At 39.5% G+C, this 13,683-nt stretch overlaps 1 protein-coding gene across 25 annotated transcripts in view; it reads right to left on the bottom strand.

Moving 5' to 3' along the window:
- Positions 1 to 13,683, bottom strand: part of LOC128616309 (uncharacterized) — a 250,341-nt gene that overhangs the window by 33,078 nt on the left and 203,580 nt on the right. For 23 of the 25 annotated variants that reach the window (XM_053638889.1, XM_053638893.1, XM_053638880.1 and 20 more), the window contains 6 exons: positions 12,887 to 12,940; positions 10,832 to 12,646; positions 10,262 to 10,456; positions 8,736 to 8,909; positions 7,149 to 7,322; positions 2,205 to 2,378 (listed from right to left, as the gene is read on the bottom strand). In XM_053638889.1, the coding sequence (XP_053494864.1) occupies positions 2,205 to 2,378; positions 7,149 to 7,322; positions 8,736 to 8,909; positions 10,262 to 10,456; positions 10,832 to 12,646; positions 12,887 to 12,940 (2,586 nt within the window). Of the gene's footprint in view, positions 1 to 542; positions 717 to 2,204; positions 2,379 to 7,148; positions 7,323 to 8,735; positions 8,910 to 10,261; positions 10,457 to 10,831; positions 12,647 to 12,886; positions 12,941 to 13,683 lie in introns of all 25 variants that reach the window. The other 2 variants (XM_053638904.1, XM_053638894.1) reach the window with 2 other exon arrangements.

Here is a 13,683-nt window from a genome sequence, read left to right as displayed (position 1 = left end):
ATCACTCCTTATTTATGATGAAACACAATGTTTTGACATATTTTAGTGCATAGTGTGTGTGTGTGTGTGTGTGTTTTCACTATTGAGGAAAACTGCATAAGTTTAATACTGCTTGTCTGTTCGGTTGCTTCTGTAAAGCAGATCTGGCAACCCGGTTCATAGCAGCTAGACACAGACGTACTGAAAGAATCCTCACTAACAGAACAAAATTTCCTCTTTAAGAATTTCACCCTGCATCACACACAGTGTATTTAGTTTGTGTCTGAGCTGCAGTTTGTGTGATTAGTTACAGTGTTGTAGTAAATTTCACAGTAATTTTAGACACATTGCAGTCGCATCAAGTCACGTTTTGTGCTGCAGCTTCTCACATACGTACATCTGAGCCAAAGACTCTGTGACAGATCATCAGTGTGCAATGAAAAGAAACAATCTTCCTCCTCAGGACATTGATGATGAACCTAAAACCTCTGCTTCAGTCTCACTATTAGAGAATGTGTCTTACTGAGGAGCAGGTCATGTGACTCTCAGAGAGATGATCTTACTCCAGTTTCTCCAGTTTACAGAGAGGATTCTCCAGTACAGCAGAGAGACTCTTCACTCCTGAGTCTCCTAGTTTATTCCCAGCCAGATACAGTTCTCTCAGGTGTGAGGGTTTTGATCTCAGAGCTGAAGCCAGAGCAGCACAGCCTTCACCTGAGATATCACAATAACGCAACCTGCAGAGACACAATGACACACTCTTCATCAACACATTTTCATTACTTTAAAGATGATGAGTGGGATTTTATTATTCAGAATGACATGAGGATTTAATATCATCTGTTTATTCTAATTAACAATGTGCCTCATTTATAAAACTGGATATGAACGGGTTTGTGTGTAAATCGTTTGTACGAGCGTTTACACAAGAAATTTGGTGTTCATGAAAATCCTGTTCATTCGTATTCTACTCGTGCTCCTGAGTGTGTGTACATTTATACATAAGAAGAAGTCTTTATTTATCACATATACATTACAGCACAGTCAAATTCTTTTCTTCACATTTCCCAGCTTGAGCCCCAGACTAACGAATGTAAACCTTGACTTGATCAACTTCAAATCACATCATTTGCATGGATTAATGAAAATGTATAAACTATATATTGTAATTTTATATAATATCCAGTTGAGTTTAAACTGTTTATTTTTAACATGTTTACAGCGTTTAGCAGACTCCTTTATCCAGAGAGACTTCTAGAAGTTCTTTGGAGTTTCTATCAAAAACACATCCTCATGCTAGTTCACTAGATCAGGGACTAAGAGCACCACTGAGAACATTTGTGAAAACCAGATGTTTTATATTATTGGAGTTTATTAAAGAATATAAACAGAGAGCCAATACAAACCCATAAATGAAGACAAATAAAACTAATCATTAAAGCGAGTACGAAGAAAATCAGACTTTCAGAGACTTTTGTAAATCCGGTGGAAAATTCGAGTTGGGTTTGACTCACGCAAACATTTACACACAACTTTACTAAAAGATCGATAAATGACCCCCAAAGTCATTAAAATAATACTTTGGGTGTTGATAGGTCTAAAGGAGTGAAAACAACTGGAGAGGTTAGAGAACAACTGTGAAAGATGGTGGAAGGTCATCAGTGGTCTGTGTTCCCCAGAGGGGAAAAAGTAAGTAAGTATGAGACTGATAAATTTACAGTGAAGTCCATTGGACTGCTTCTGTAAAGCAGATCTGGCAACCCTCTTCATAGTGACTCCATTTTTATTTAAAAATCAAAATGTTCCATTTTTTTTTTTTTTAGCTTTTAAGTTCTATGACATTAACTTCTCATTTTAATTGATAAATTCTATATTTTGAGATGATTCGCACCGTTTCCCTGCTGCATTTAAACCCTGCATCACACACAGTGTATTTAGTTTGTGTCTGAGCTGCAGTTTGTGTGATTAGTTACAGTGTTGTAGTAAATTTCACAGTAATTTTAGACACATTGCAGTCGCATCAAGTCACGTTTTGTGCTGCAGCTTCTCACATACGTACATCTGACCCAAAGACTCTGTGACAGATCATCAGTGTGCAATGAAAAGAAACAATCTTCCTCCTCAGGACATTGATGATGAACCTAAAACCTCTGCTTCAGTCTCACTATTAGAGAATGTGTCCTACTGAGGAGCAGGTCATGTGACTCTCAGAGAGATGATCTTACCTCAGTATCTCCAGTTTACAGAGAGGATTCTCCAGTACAGCAGAGACACTCTTCACTCCTGAGACTCCTAGATTATTTCTACACAGAGTCAAATCTCTCAGGTGTGAGGGGTTTGATCTCAGAGCTGAAGTCAGAGCAGCACAGCCTTCATCTGAGATACCACAATTATACAACCTGCAGAGACACAATGACACACTCTTCATCAACACATTTTCATTACTTTAAAGATGATGTGTGGGATTTTATTATTCAGAATGACATGAGGATTTAATATCATCTGTTTATTCTAATTAACAATGTGCCTCATTTATAAAACTGGATATGAACGGGTTTGTGTGTAAATCGTTTGTACGAGCGTTTACACAAGAAATTTGGTGTTCATGAAAATCCTGTTCATTCGTATTCTACTCGTGCTCCTGAGTGTGTGTACATTTATACATAAGAAGAAGTCTTTATTTATCACATACACATTACAGCACAGTCAAATTCTTTTCTTCACATTTCCCAGCTTGTTAGGAAGTTGGAGTCAGAGCACAGGGTCAGACATGATACAGCGCCCCCTGGAGCAGATAGGGTTAAGGGCCTTGCTCAAGGGCCCAACCTTCTGATCAGTAACCCATAGCCTTAACCATTATAATGATAAATCCTGGATACAGTTATGTACATCAGCCTCGTTCAGCTGGTAGAGGAGGAGGTGTTGGTCTCATCCATAGTCAAAATCTAGGCGTCACACAAAAACCTAGTCATAAATTTAATTCTTTAACTTTAATTCTTTTATAATTTTGATAACCCGGAAGACCCTCTGAGAACAGCGGTTGTGTCCATCTTAGATTCAGTAGGGGATAATCAGAACGTAATCGGACCTACTCATAATGGTGGTCACACTCTTGACCTCATACTAACAGACGGATTAAATAGAGAAAATATTGTAATTTTTCCGCAGTCTGAAGTTGTCTCAGACCATTATCTTATCTCGTTCATAATACATATCGATCATAATATTTCCACCTCGCCTCACTACCGCGTAAAACGTACTTTCACATCAGCTACTGCACCGAGCTTCATAAACAACCTCCCAGAGACATCAATTAGATTTGGATCACCGTCTGATCCCAGGGAACTCGATCAGGAGACTGAATGCTTAGAGTCAACACTCCGCTACACGCTGGATAGAGTGGCTCCACTCAAAAGAAAATTAGAGAAAAAACTAGCACCCTGGTATAACGATCAAACGCGAACCTTAAAACAGACCACTCGACAACTAGAACGTAAATGACCAAAACCAAACTGGTGATATTTCAAACAGCATGGAAGGAGAGTCTACTGAACTATAGACAATCTCTTAGCGATGCTAGAAAAGTCTCTCTCTCCACCTTAATAGGAGATAACAAAACTATTCTAGATTCCTATTCAACACAGTAGCAAAACTAACTAGGAATAAAACCACTACAGAGAGAAACACTCAATCATTACATAGCAGTGAAGGTTTGATGAAATTTTTTATTGGTAAAGTTGAAAATATTAGATGTGAAATTCAGTCTATTAAATTAAAACCAGACAGTATTATAACTAACCCTGTAGATGATAATATAGCAATATCAGATCAATGTTTAGAATGTTTTACTCCCCTTAGAGAGACCGAACTAGCTTCATTAATCTCTTCAGCCAATTCATCAACTTGCATACTAGATCCTGTACCTACATGTTTCTTTAAACAGATTTGTCCTGGAGTAATTGAATTGCTTTTAAATATAATCAATTCTTCCCTTAGCACTGGCTATGTACCTAAATCACTTAAATTAACAGTTATTAAACCCCTGATTAAAAAACCTGACCTTGACCCCTCTCAACTGTCCAGCTATAGACCGATATCAAATCTCCCCTTCATCTCCAAGATCTTAGAAAAGGTTGTAGCACAGCAGCTATGCTCGTACTTACACAGGAACATTCATGAAATGTATCAGTCAGGATTTAGACCTCATCATAGCACAGAGACAGCGCTGGTTAAAGTAGTAAATGACCTACTACTGACCTCTGATCAGGGTTGTGTCTCGCTGCTTGTGTTACTCGACCTTAGAGCAGCTTTTGATACTATAGATCATACTATTCTCCTTGATAGATTAGAAAATGTTGTTGGCATTAAGGGAACAGTCCTCTCTTGGCTCAGGTCTTATCTGACCGATCGGTATCAGTTCGTAGATGTAAATGGAGACTTCTCCACACAGACCGACGTTAAATTTGGTGTTCCACTAGGTTCTGTTTTAGGCCCACTGCTTTTTACTTTATATATGCTACCTCTAGGTCAAATTATTCATAAACATGGAATTATCTTCCACTGTTATGCTGATGATGCACAGCTGTATGTTTCAGCGAAGCCAGAGGACAGACAGCAGCTTAGTAAAGTTGAAGAATGTGTAAAGGACATTAGATGTTGGATGCTAACTAACTTCCATCCATCCATCTTCTACCGCTTACTCCTTTTCAGGGTCGCGGGGAGCCTGGAGCCTATCTCAGGGAGCATCGGGCACAAGGCGGGGTACACCCTGGACAGGGTGCCAGTCCATTGCAGGCTAACTAACTTCCTTTTACTTAACTCTGATAAGACAGAAGTACTTGTATTAGGACCACGTGTAGCTAGAAGTAATCTTTCTGATCACATGGTTACTCTGGATGTTCTTTCTGTTTCATCATGTGCAGCAGTAAAAGACCTTGGAGTGATTATTGACTCCAGTCGATCATTTGATGCTCATGTAGATAATATTACTAGGACAGGCTTCTTTCATCTCAGAAATATTTCTAAGATAAGAAATATATTGTCACTACATGATGCAGAAATATTAGTTCATGCATTCGTCACCTCTAGACTACATTACTGTAATGTCTTACTGTCTGGATGTTCCAGTAGGAGCATAAACAAACTCCAGTTAGTCCAGAATGCAGCTGCTAGAGTCCTAACTAGAACCAGAAGATACGACCTCATCACCCCGATCTTATCCACACTGCATTGGCTCCAAGTGAAATCTCGCATTGATTATAAAATACTATTATTAACCTATAAAGCACTAAATGGTCTCGCACCACAGTATCTAAGCGATCTTTTGGTTTTCTATGATCTGCCACGCCTACTTAGATCAAAAGATGCAGGCTATTTGTTGGTACCTCGAATAGCGGAGGCTACAGCAGGGGGAAGAGCTTTCTCTTATAGAGCCCCACAGTTATGGAACAGTCTTCCAATTAGTGTTCGGGACTCAGACACAGTCTCAGTGTTTAAGTCTAGGCTTAAAACATATTTGTTTACTCAAGCCTACCCTGACTAGACTTTCTGTTACGCTAAGCACAGTCCTAATAATCTCTTCTCTCCCTCTCTCCTTCTGTCGATCCACACACGATTTTATGGAGATACTAGAGATCCTGATCCTCTCTGCTCTCCGGACCTGCCTGATCCGTTTCGGATGTCCTGCCTCTGGATGGAGCTCTCATCTACTCCAATTCCAGATTGCTGGGACTACGGCTGCTTCTAAGGCCAAACAGAATTCATATAAAACCATAATGAACTTTTTCACACTATCTGTTGTTACCCAGATGAGGATGGGTTCCCTTCTGAGTCTGGTTCCTCTCAAGGTTTCTTCCTCTTAACATCTTAGCGAGTTTTTCCTTGCCACTGGCTTGTTCACTTGGAATAAATTCACACTTTTAATATCTGTATACCGTGTTTATATATTTCTGTAAAGCTGCTTTGAGACAATGTCTATTGTAAAAAGCGCTATATAAATAAAATTGAATTGAATAATTTTGCCTTAACTTATAATTTGCATGGATTACTGTAATTTTATATCTGGAATATCCTGTTGAGTTTAAACTGTTTATTTTTAACATGTTTACAGCGTTTATCAGACTCCTTTATCCAGAGCGACTTTTGGCTGCATTTTCTCTGCAGGTCTTGACGACCCGCTTACATCTTCTTTTAAAAGTGACCCATATCCGATATCTGCATTTACACTATACACTTCGTGAAACAACCCGAGGTAGACGTCACCGGAATCTTAGGCTGAAAAGGAACTAAAAATGCTGCAACTGACGCAGACGAAAATATAATACAAGCTTTTGTTTTCCACACCGTATTTAAAGATCAGCAAAACACCGGTCTCTTAAGCGCAGAAAAAAGAAGAGAGCCCTTGTCGAGAGTTGTGTTTTCGCGGTTGGTGTCCACCTGAGTTGACGACATTCGCCACTGTCGCTTTTTCAATGATGTATGACTCGCATTGTCAGGGGAATATCCGATCTGTCTGATTACATGGCAGACACAAATGCACATATCCAATTCATATCAGATTTATTTCCACGTACGAATGAGGCCTGAAACGGATCTGAGAATACTGGAACTGTGAAAGATGGTGGAAGGTCGTCAGTGGTCTGTGTTCCCCAGAGGGAAAAAAGTAAGTAAGTATGAGCCCATTGGGCTGCTTCTGTAAAGCAGATCTGGCAACCCTCTTCATAGTGACTCCATTTTTATTTAAAAATCAAATGTTCCATTTTTTTTACCTTTTAAGTTCTATAACATTAACTTCTCATTTTAATAAATAAATTCTATATTTTGAGATCATTCGCACCGTTTCCCTGCTGCATTTAAACCCTGCATCACACACAGTGTATTTAGTTTGTGTCTGAGCTGCAGTTTGTGTGATTAGTTACAGTGTTGTAGTAAATTTCACAGTAATTTTAGACACATTGCAGTCGCATCAAGTCACGTTTTGTGCTGCAGCTTCTCACATACGTACATCTGACCCAAAGACTCTGTGACAGATCATCAGTGTGCAGTGAAAAGAAACAATCTTCCTCCTCAGGACATTGATGATGAACCTAAAACCTCTGCTTCAGTCTCACTATTAGAGAATGTGTCTTACTGAGGAGCAGGTCATGTGACTCTCAGAGAGATGATCTTACCACAGTTTCTCCAGTTTACAGAGAGGATTCTCCAGTACAGCAGAGAGACTCTTCACTCCTGAGTCTCCTAGTTTATTCTCAGACAGATCCAGGTCTCTCAGGTGTGAGGGGTTTGATCTCAGAGCTGAAGTCAGAGCAGCACAGCCTTCATCTGAGACACCACACCTCCACAACCTGCAGAGACACAATGACACACTCTTCATCAACACATTTTCATTACTTTAAAGATGATGAGTGGGATTTTATTATTCAGAATGACATGAGGATTTAATATCATCTGTTTATTCTAATTAACAATGTGCCTCATTTATAAAACTGGATATGAACGGGTTTGTGTGTAAATCGTTTGTACGAGCGTTTACACAAGAAATTTGGTGTTCATGAAAATCCTGTTCATTCGTATTCTACTCGTGCTCCTGAGTGTGTGTACATTTATACATAAGAAGAAGTCTTTATTTATCACATATACATTACAGCACAGTCAAATTCTTTTCTTCACATTTCCCAGCTTGAGCCCCAGACTAACGAATGTAAACCTTGACTTGATCAACTTCAAATCATATCATTTGCATGGATTAATGAAAATGTATATACTATATATTGTAATTTTATATAATATCCAGTTGAGTTTAAACTGTTTATTTTGAACATGTTTACAGCGTTTAGCAGACTCCTTTATCCAGAGAGACTTCTAGAAGTTCTTTGGAGTTTCTATCAAAAACACATCCTCATGCTAGTTCACTAGATCAGGGACTAAGAGCACCACTGAGAACATTTGTGAAAACCAGATGTTTTATAATATTGGAGTTTATTAAAGAATATAAAAAAGTGAGCCAATACCAACCCATAAATTAAGACAAATAAAATTAATCATGAAAGTGTCTCACAACATTGTAACTAATCACACAATCTGCAGCTCAGACACAAACTAAATACACTGTGTGTGATGCAGGGTTTAAATGCAGCAGGGAAATGGTGCAAATGATCTCAAAATATAGAATTTATCAATTAAAAAGAGACGTTAATGTCATAGAACTTAACACAATGAGACACTTCACTCCTGATAAATTCACAGTGAAGTCCATTGGGCTGCTTCTGTAAAACAGATCTGGCAACCCTCTTCATAGTGATTCCATTTTTAATTACAAATCATTTATTGAAAGTTTTACACATAAAATGTATTGATGTGTTAAGTTCTATGACTAACTTCTCATTTTAATTGATAAATTTCTATATATTGAGATCATTTGCACCATTTCACTGCTGCATTTAAACCCTGCATCACACACAGTGTATTTAGTTTGTGTCTGAGCTGCAGTTTGTGTGATTAGTTACAGTGTTGTAGTAAATTTCACAGTAATTTTAGACACATTGCAGTCGCATCAAGTCACGTTTTGTGCTGCAGCTTCTCACATACGTACATCTGACCCAAAGACTCTGTGACAGATCATCAGTGTGCAGTGAAAAGAAACAATCTTCCTCCTCAGGACATTGATGATGAACCTAAAACCTCTGCTTCAGTCTCACTATTAGAGAATGTGTCTTACTGAGGAGCAGGTCATGTGAATCTCAGAGAGATGATCTTACCCCAGTATCTCCAGTTTACAGAGAGGATTCTCCAGTACAGCAGAGAGACTCTTCACTCCTGAGTCTCCTAGTTTATTATCAGACAGAATCAGTTCTCTCAGGTGTGAGGGGTTTGATCTCAGAGCTGAAGCCAGAGCAGCATAGCCTTCATCTGAGATATCACACCTACTCAGCCTGCAGAGACACAATGACACACTCTTCATCAACACATTTTCATCTTGGTTTAAAACTTACTGTAAAGATGATGTGTGTTATGTTGGACTGTCTCCCTTCTCTTGTCCAATCACAAGATATTATTAACAGGGATGCACCGAAATGAAAATTCTTGGCCGAAGCCGAAACCGAACATGTTTTTTCGTGTTTTTTTTCCATTTATTTTGCCATTTTTTTCACCACTGCATAAATTCAATAGTCAAAATGTGCTTTTTACTGTTTTGTCTTGCTTTTCAAAGAAAAAAATAAATTACAAAAACTACAATTTCAAAATATTTATTTTAACACTGAACTTTTTTTTTTTCATTCCTGCAGGCACAGGCTACCAACAAGGCACAATATAACTTTAAATAAATAAATGAGTAAAATGAAAATATTTTGATGTGGTCATCTTTGAGCCCCTTGAATAGCCGATGTTAGGCCTATAACTGACTGCTGAAAGAATGGAACACTCTGTAGCCTACAACTAAAAGTGCATTAAAAAGTGCATTAAAAAGTGTGCGGAAAATGGTTCCATTGGGTTCTACAGGGCTGATTATATTGGGGATATGTACCGCTCGCGCCCCTGTACACCTCGCCGAGTGTTATAGTAGATATAGTAGAGTTAGATACGTTGTTAATGTTCTTGTTCCTTGATAGATTTAGTTAGTTTAAACTATAGATTAGTTCATTTAGTCCCTTTGCCTGTCTTGAGTTTTTTGGATTATGATTTGGATGTGTCTGCCTGTCCTTAAATAAATACGTCTTTACCTGCTTCCGTACTCTACTCCCTTACGTCTCGCGACGTGACAGAACTCTCCGGAACAGAAACAAAAAAGTAAACATCCTAAGAGCTCGTGCGTCGTGCACGTAGTTCGTGCATGTGCGCGGTCCCTCATCGAGGTCGTGACATTCGCAGGTCTCACTCTGGTTGCGTCATCAAACACGCCATTGCTCGGTCAAATTTATTCGGCATTTTCACTTATTCGGCCGAACACCGAAAATGCTTTTTTTGCTATTTTCGGCCGAATAATTTCGGTTGCCGAACATTCGGTGCATCCCTAATTATTAATACTGAACAATTATGGTGTAAAACTACTGCTGGTTTATGTTAAAAGTAACGAGTCAGGGTTTTTTTTAAATCTCTGTATAAATGTGTTTTTATACACATATCTAAGTGCATTTAATTATTACTTTAATGCACAAGTGATATGTTTAATGACTAATATATTTGTTCTGTATGTTGTACTGATTTAACTGAAAAAACAGAACTGTACACAACTATTAACTGCAGCTTTTAGTGAGTACTGTGTCTCTCAGAGAGATGATCTTACTTCAGGTTTTTTACTTTACACTGAGGATTCTCCAGTAGAGCAGAGAGACACTTCACTCCTGAGGCTCCTAGATCACTCTCAGTCAGATCCAGTGTATCCACAGTCAGATGCAGTTCTCTCAGATTGGAGGTTTCTGAGCTGAGCACTGAGTCCAGAGCTCTCCCACCACGTTCTTGAATTGTATCACACCTGATACTGAAGGAAATAATACATAATGAACGAACAGTAATGCAAATGATCAAACAAGTCCTCAAAGCTTTCACTGCAACTTCTCAGTTTCAAAAGCACAAACATCAGTTAGACAAAAGTCCCACACAGTCAGAGCTGTTCAGATTCGGCTTGGTGGGAGTTTTCAGCTGCGTACATCATCACACACACATTGTATAAACATGGAGTATAAGATCCGGGACACCAAATGGGAAAGCAAGAGTCTGATCTAAAATGTTATTAATAGGAGAAAAGAAAGAGTCTAAAGTGTCATGAAGAGTTAGACTGATCTGAACAGCTAAGACATTTGATTTGTTCTCTTAACACTGTAACAGTAGAACAATTCTATTCAGATTTACTTACATTGCTTTTCTGGATGCTGCAATCACAGGCATCATCTTCACAAGAATCTCCTCTCTTATTTTATCTGTAGAGATATATTTACTCTGGTCAAATTCCTCCAGCTCCTCTGCTGATGTCAGTAAGACAAACACCAGAGCAGACCACTGTGAAGAAGAGAGTTCACTTTGTTTTCCAGATTTCAGGTAGCGTTGGATTTCCTCCACTAGAGAATTGTCCCCCAGTTCATTCAGACAGTGGAACAGATTGATGGCTTTCTCTGTAGGGGTATCTTCACTGATCATCTCCTTGATGTACTGTACTGTGTTCCTCTTTCCTGTCTGGGAGCTACTTCCTGTATGTGTTACTAAGGCACGGAAGAGTTTCTGATTGGACTCCAGTGAGAGACCCAGAAGAAAGCGGAGGAAAAGATCCAGATGTCCAGTCTCACTCTTTAAGGCCTGATCTACAGCACTCTTGTGGACATCTGAAATTGTCTTAAAGTCCCGACTCTGTTCAAGAACATTTCTCTTTTCCTTCATGCATGTCAGGTGCACATACAGAGCTGCGAGATGCTCCTGAATGCTCAGATGAACAAAGCTGTACACTTTACTCTGGTGAAGCCCAAACTCTTCTCTGAAGATCTGCGTACACACACCTGAGTACACTGCTGCTTCTCTCACATCAATGCCACACTCTCTCAGGTCTTCCTCATAGAAGATCAGGTTGCCTTTCATCAGCTGCTGAAAAGCCAGTTTTCCCAGTTTGAGAAGCATTTCTTCATCACTCTCCTGCTTCTTTGAGTACTTTTCTCTTATGATGTTTGTCTGAATGATGAGGAAGTGTGTGTACATTTGAGTCAGAGTCTTGGGCATCTCTCCACTTTCTGCTTCATCCAACATTCTCTCTAGAACAGTGGCTGAAATCCAGCAGAAGACTGGGATGTGGCACATGATGTAGAGGCTTCTTAATGACTTCAGGTGTGTGATGATGTTATTGGCCAGGCTCTGATCACTGATCCTCTTCCTGAAGTACTCCTCCTTCTGTGGGTCATTGAACCCTCGTACCTCTGTGACTCGATGGACACACTCAGAGGGGATTTGATCAGCTGCTGCTGGTCGGGAGGTGATCCAGATGAGAGCAGAGGGAAGCAGATTCCCTTTGATCAGGTTTATCAGCAGCACATGCACTGATGCTGATTCAGTTACATCACACACTCTCTCTGTGTTCTGGAAATCCAGAGGAAAACGACACTCGTCCAATCCGTCAAAAATGAACAGAACCTTTTCCAAACTGGACATTTCTGTTTCTTTTGTCTCCTTAAAACAGACATGAAGGAGATCCATCAGACTCAGTTTCTGGTCCTTCATCAAATTCAGCTCTCTGAAAGGAAGTGGAAATATGAGCTGGACGTCCTGATTTACTTTCCCTTCAGCCCAGTCCAGAATGAACTTCTGCACAGAAACTGTTTTTCCGATGCCAGCGACTCCCTTTGTCAGCACAGTTCTGATGGGTTTGTCTTTTTTAGATAAGGTCTTTTTCAGCACAGTTCTGATGGGTTCGTCTTGATCAGATAAGGGCTTAAAGATGTCATTGCATTTGATTGGTGTTTCCTCTGTTGTTGTTCTCCTGGATACTGCCTCGATCTGTCTCACCTCATGTTCTTTATTGACGTCTCCACTGTCTCCCTCTGTGATGTAGAGCTCTGTGTAGATCTCATTCAGGAGTGTTCGGTTTTCCAGGTTTATCATCACTCCATTTAAACACTGAAACTTCTTCACCAGATTTAATTTGAACATTTTCTGGAAGTCATTTACAGCAGCAGGTTCTGGGTCGTGTCTGTGACAGGGTGAAGAAGGAAGACATGGTGAGACATGGGGTCTAATTATTAGAGTTTAAGATCACACTTTTTTCTGACTGTTACCACAGATAACCATTCTTTATGATGTTCTCACTGTGTATTTGCCTTATTCTACAGTATGTGTTCTATAATCTAATCACTCTGCAGGAAATAACAGCAGAGATGTTTATAATACCAGCGCGTCAGTGTCACAGTCATGTTGCTGGGTTTGATCTTACCCTGTAGCTGTGATGATGATCTTTTCTCTTCTGTCTCCTGACTTCTGTAGAACACTGGGAATAAAAACTGTAGCTGTTAAAGACAATAACTTTCATCACTTTAAAAACAATTGTAGTGGGGGTTTGAATTCGGAGTTCGACGGAGTAAGACGCGAAGTTGGAGGCTCCTGCTGATTTCGATTAAAATTGTAATTAATTAGCGCTTTTTGGTCATATAATATATTTTGACTTATTCTACTTCTTTCCCTTGTTTGCACTTTTAACTTTGTGGCTCGTTAAAATGTCTGGAAAGAACACGAAACCCGTGGTAGCATTCAGACACGACTGAGGCCGAGGGTGCGCGCCGCGAGCGAGCCCCCTTCTCCCCCTGAATCCGCATCCGGGTATTATCTGGGTATTGTAATTTCTGACCATGCGCCTCTACAATTAGATATTCATCTTTCTATTTATAAACGTAGCCCACCGCCTTGGAGATTTAATTCTCTTCTTTTAGCAGACAGTGAATTCTGAGTTAATTTCTACTTCTATTGATGACTTTCTTTTCTTCAGTCAGAATGACTCCACCTCTTATTCATTGTTATGGGAGACACTTCAATCCTATATCAGAGGGCAGATTATTTCTTATTCTGCTCGCTGTAATGAAAAACGCACTGCTGGGGTTAATGAACTTACATCTGCGATCAGTAACCTCGATCAGAGATGTGCACCGAACCCCTCTCCAGAACTTCTTAAACAGCGTCTTGACTTGCAGGCAGAATTTAATCTTATTTCGACTAAAGAGGCGGAACGCTTGTTGT

The sequence above is a fragment of the Ictalurus furcatus genome, chromosome 12 (genome assembly GCF_023375685.1).
Source record: "Ictalurus furcatus strain D&B chromosome 12, Billie_1.0, whole genome shotgun sequence".
Taxonomy (NCBI): Eukaryota; Metazoa; Chordata; class Actinopteri; order Siluriformes; family Ictaluridae; genus Ictalurus; species Ictalurus furcatus.
This window is presented reverse-complemented; position numbering and strand designations above follow the sequence as displayed.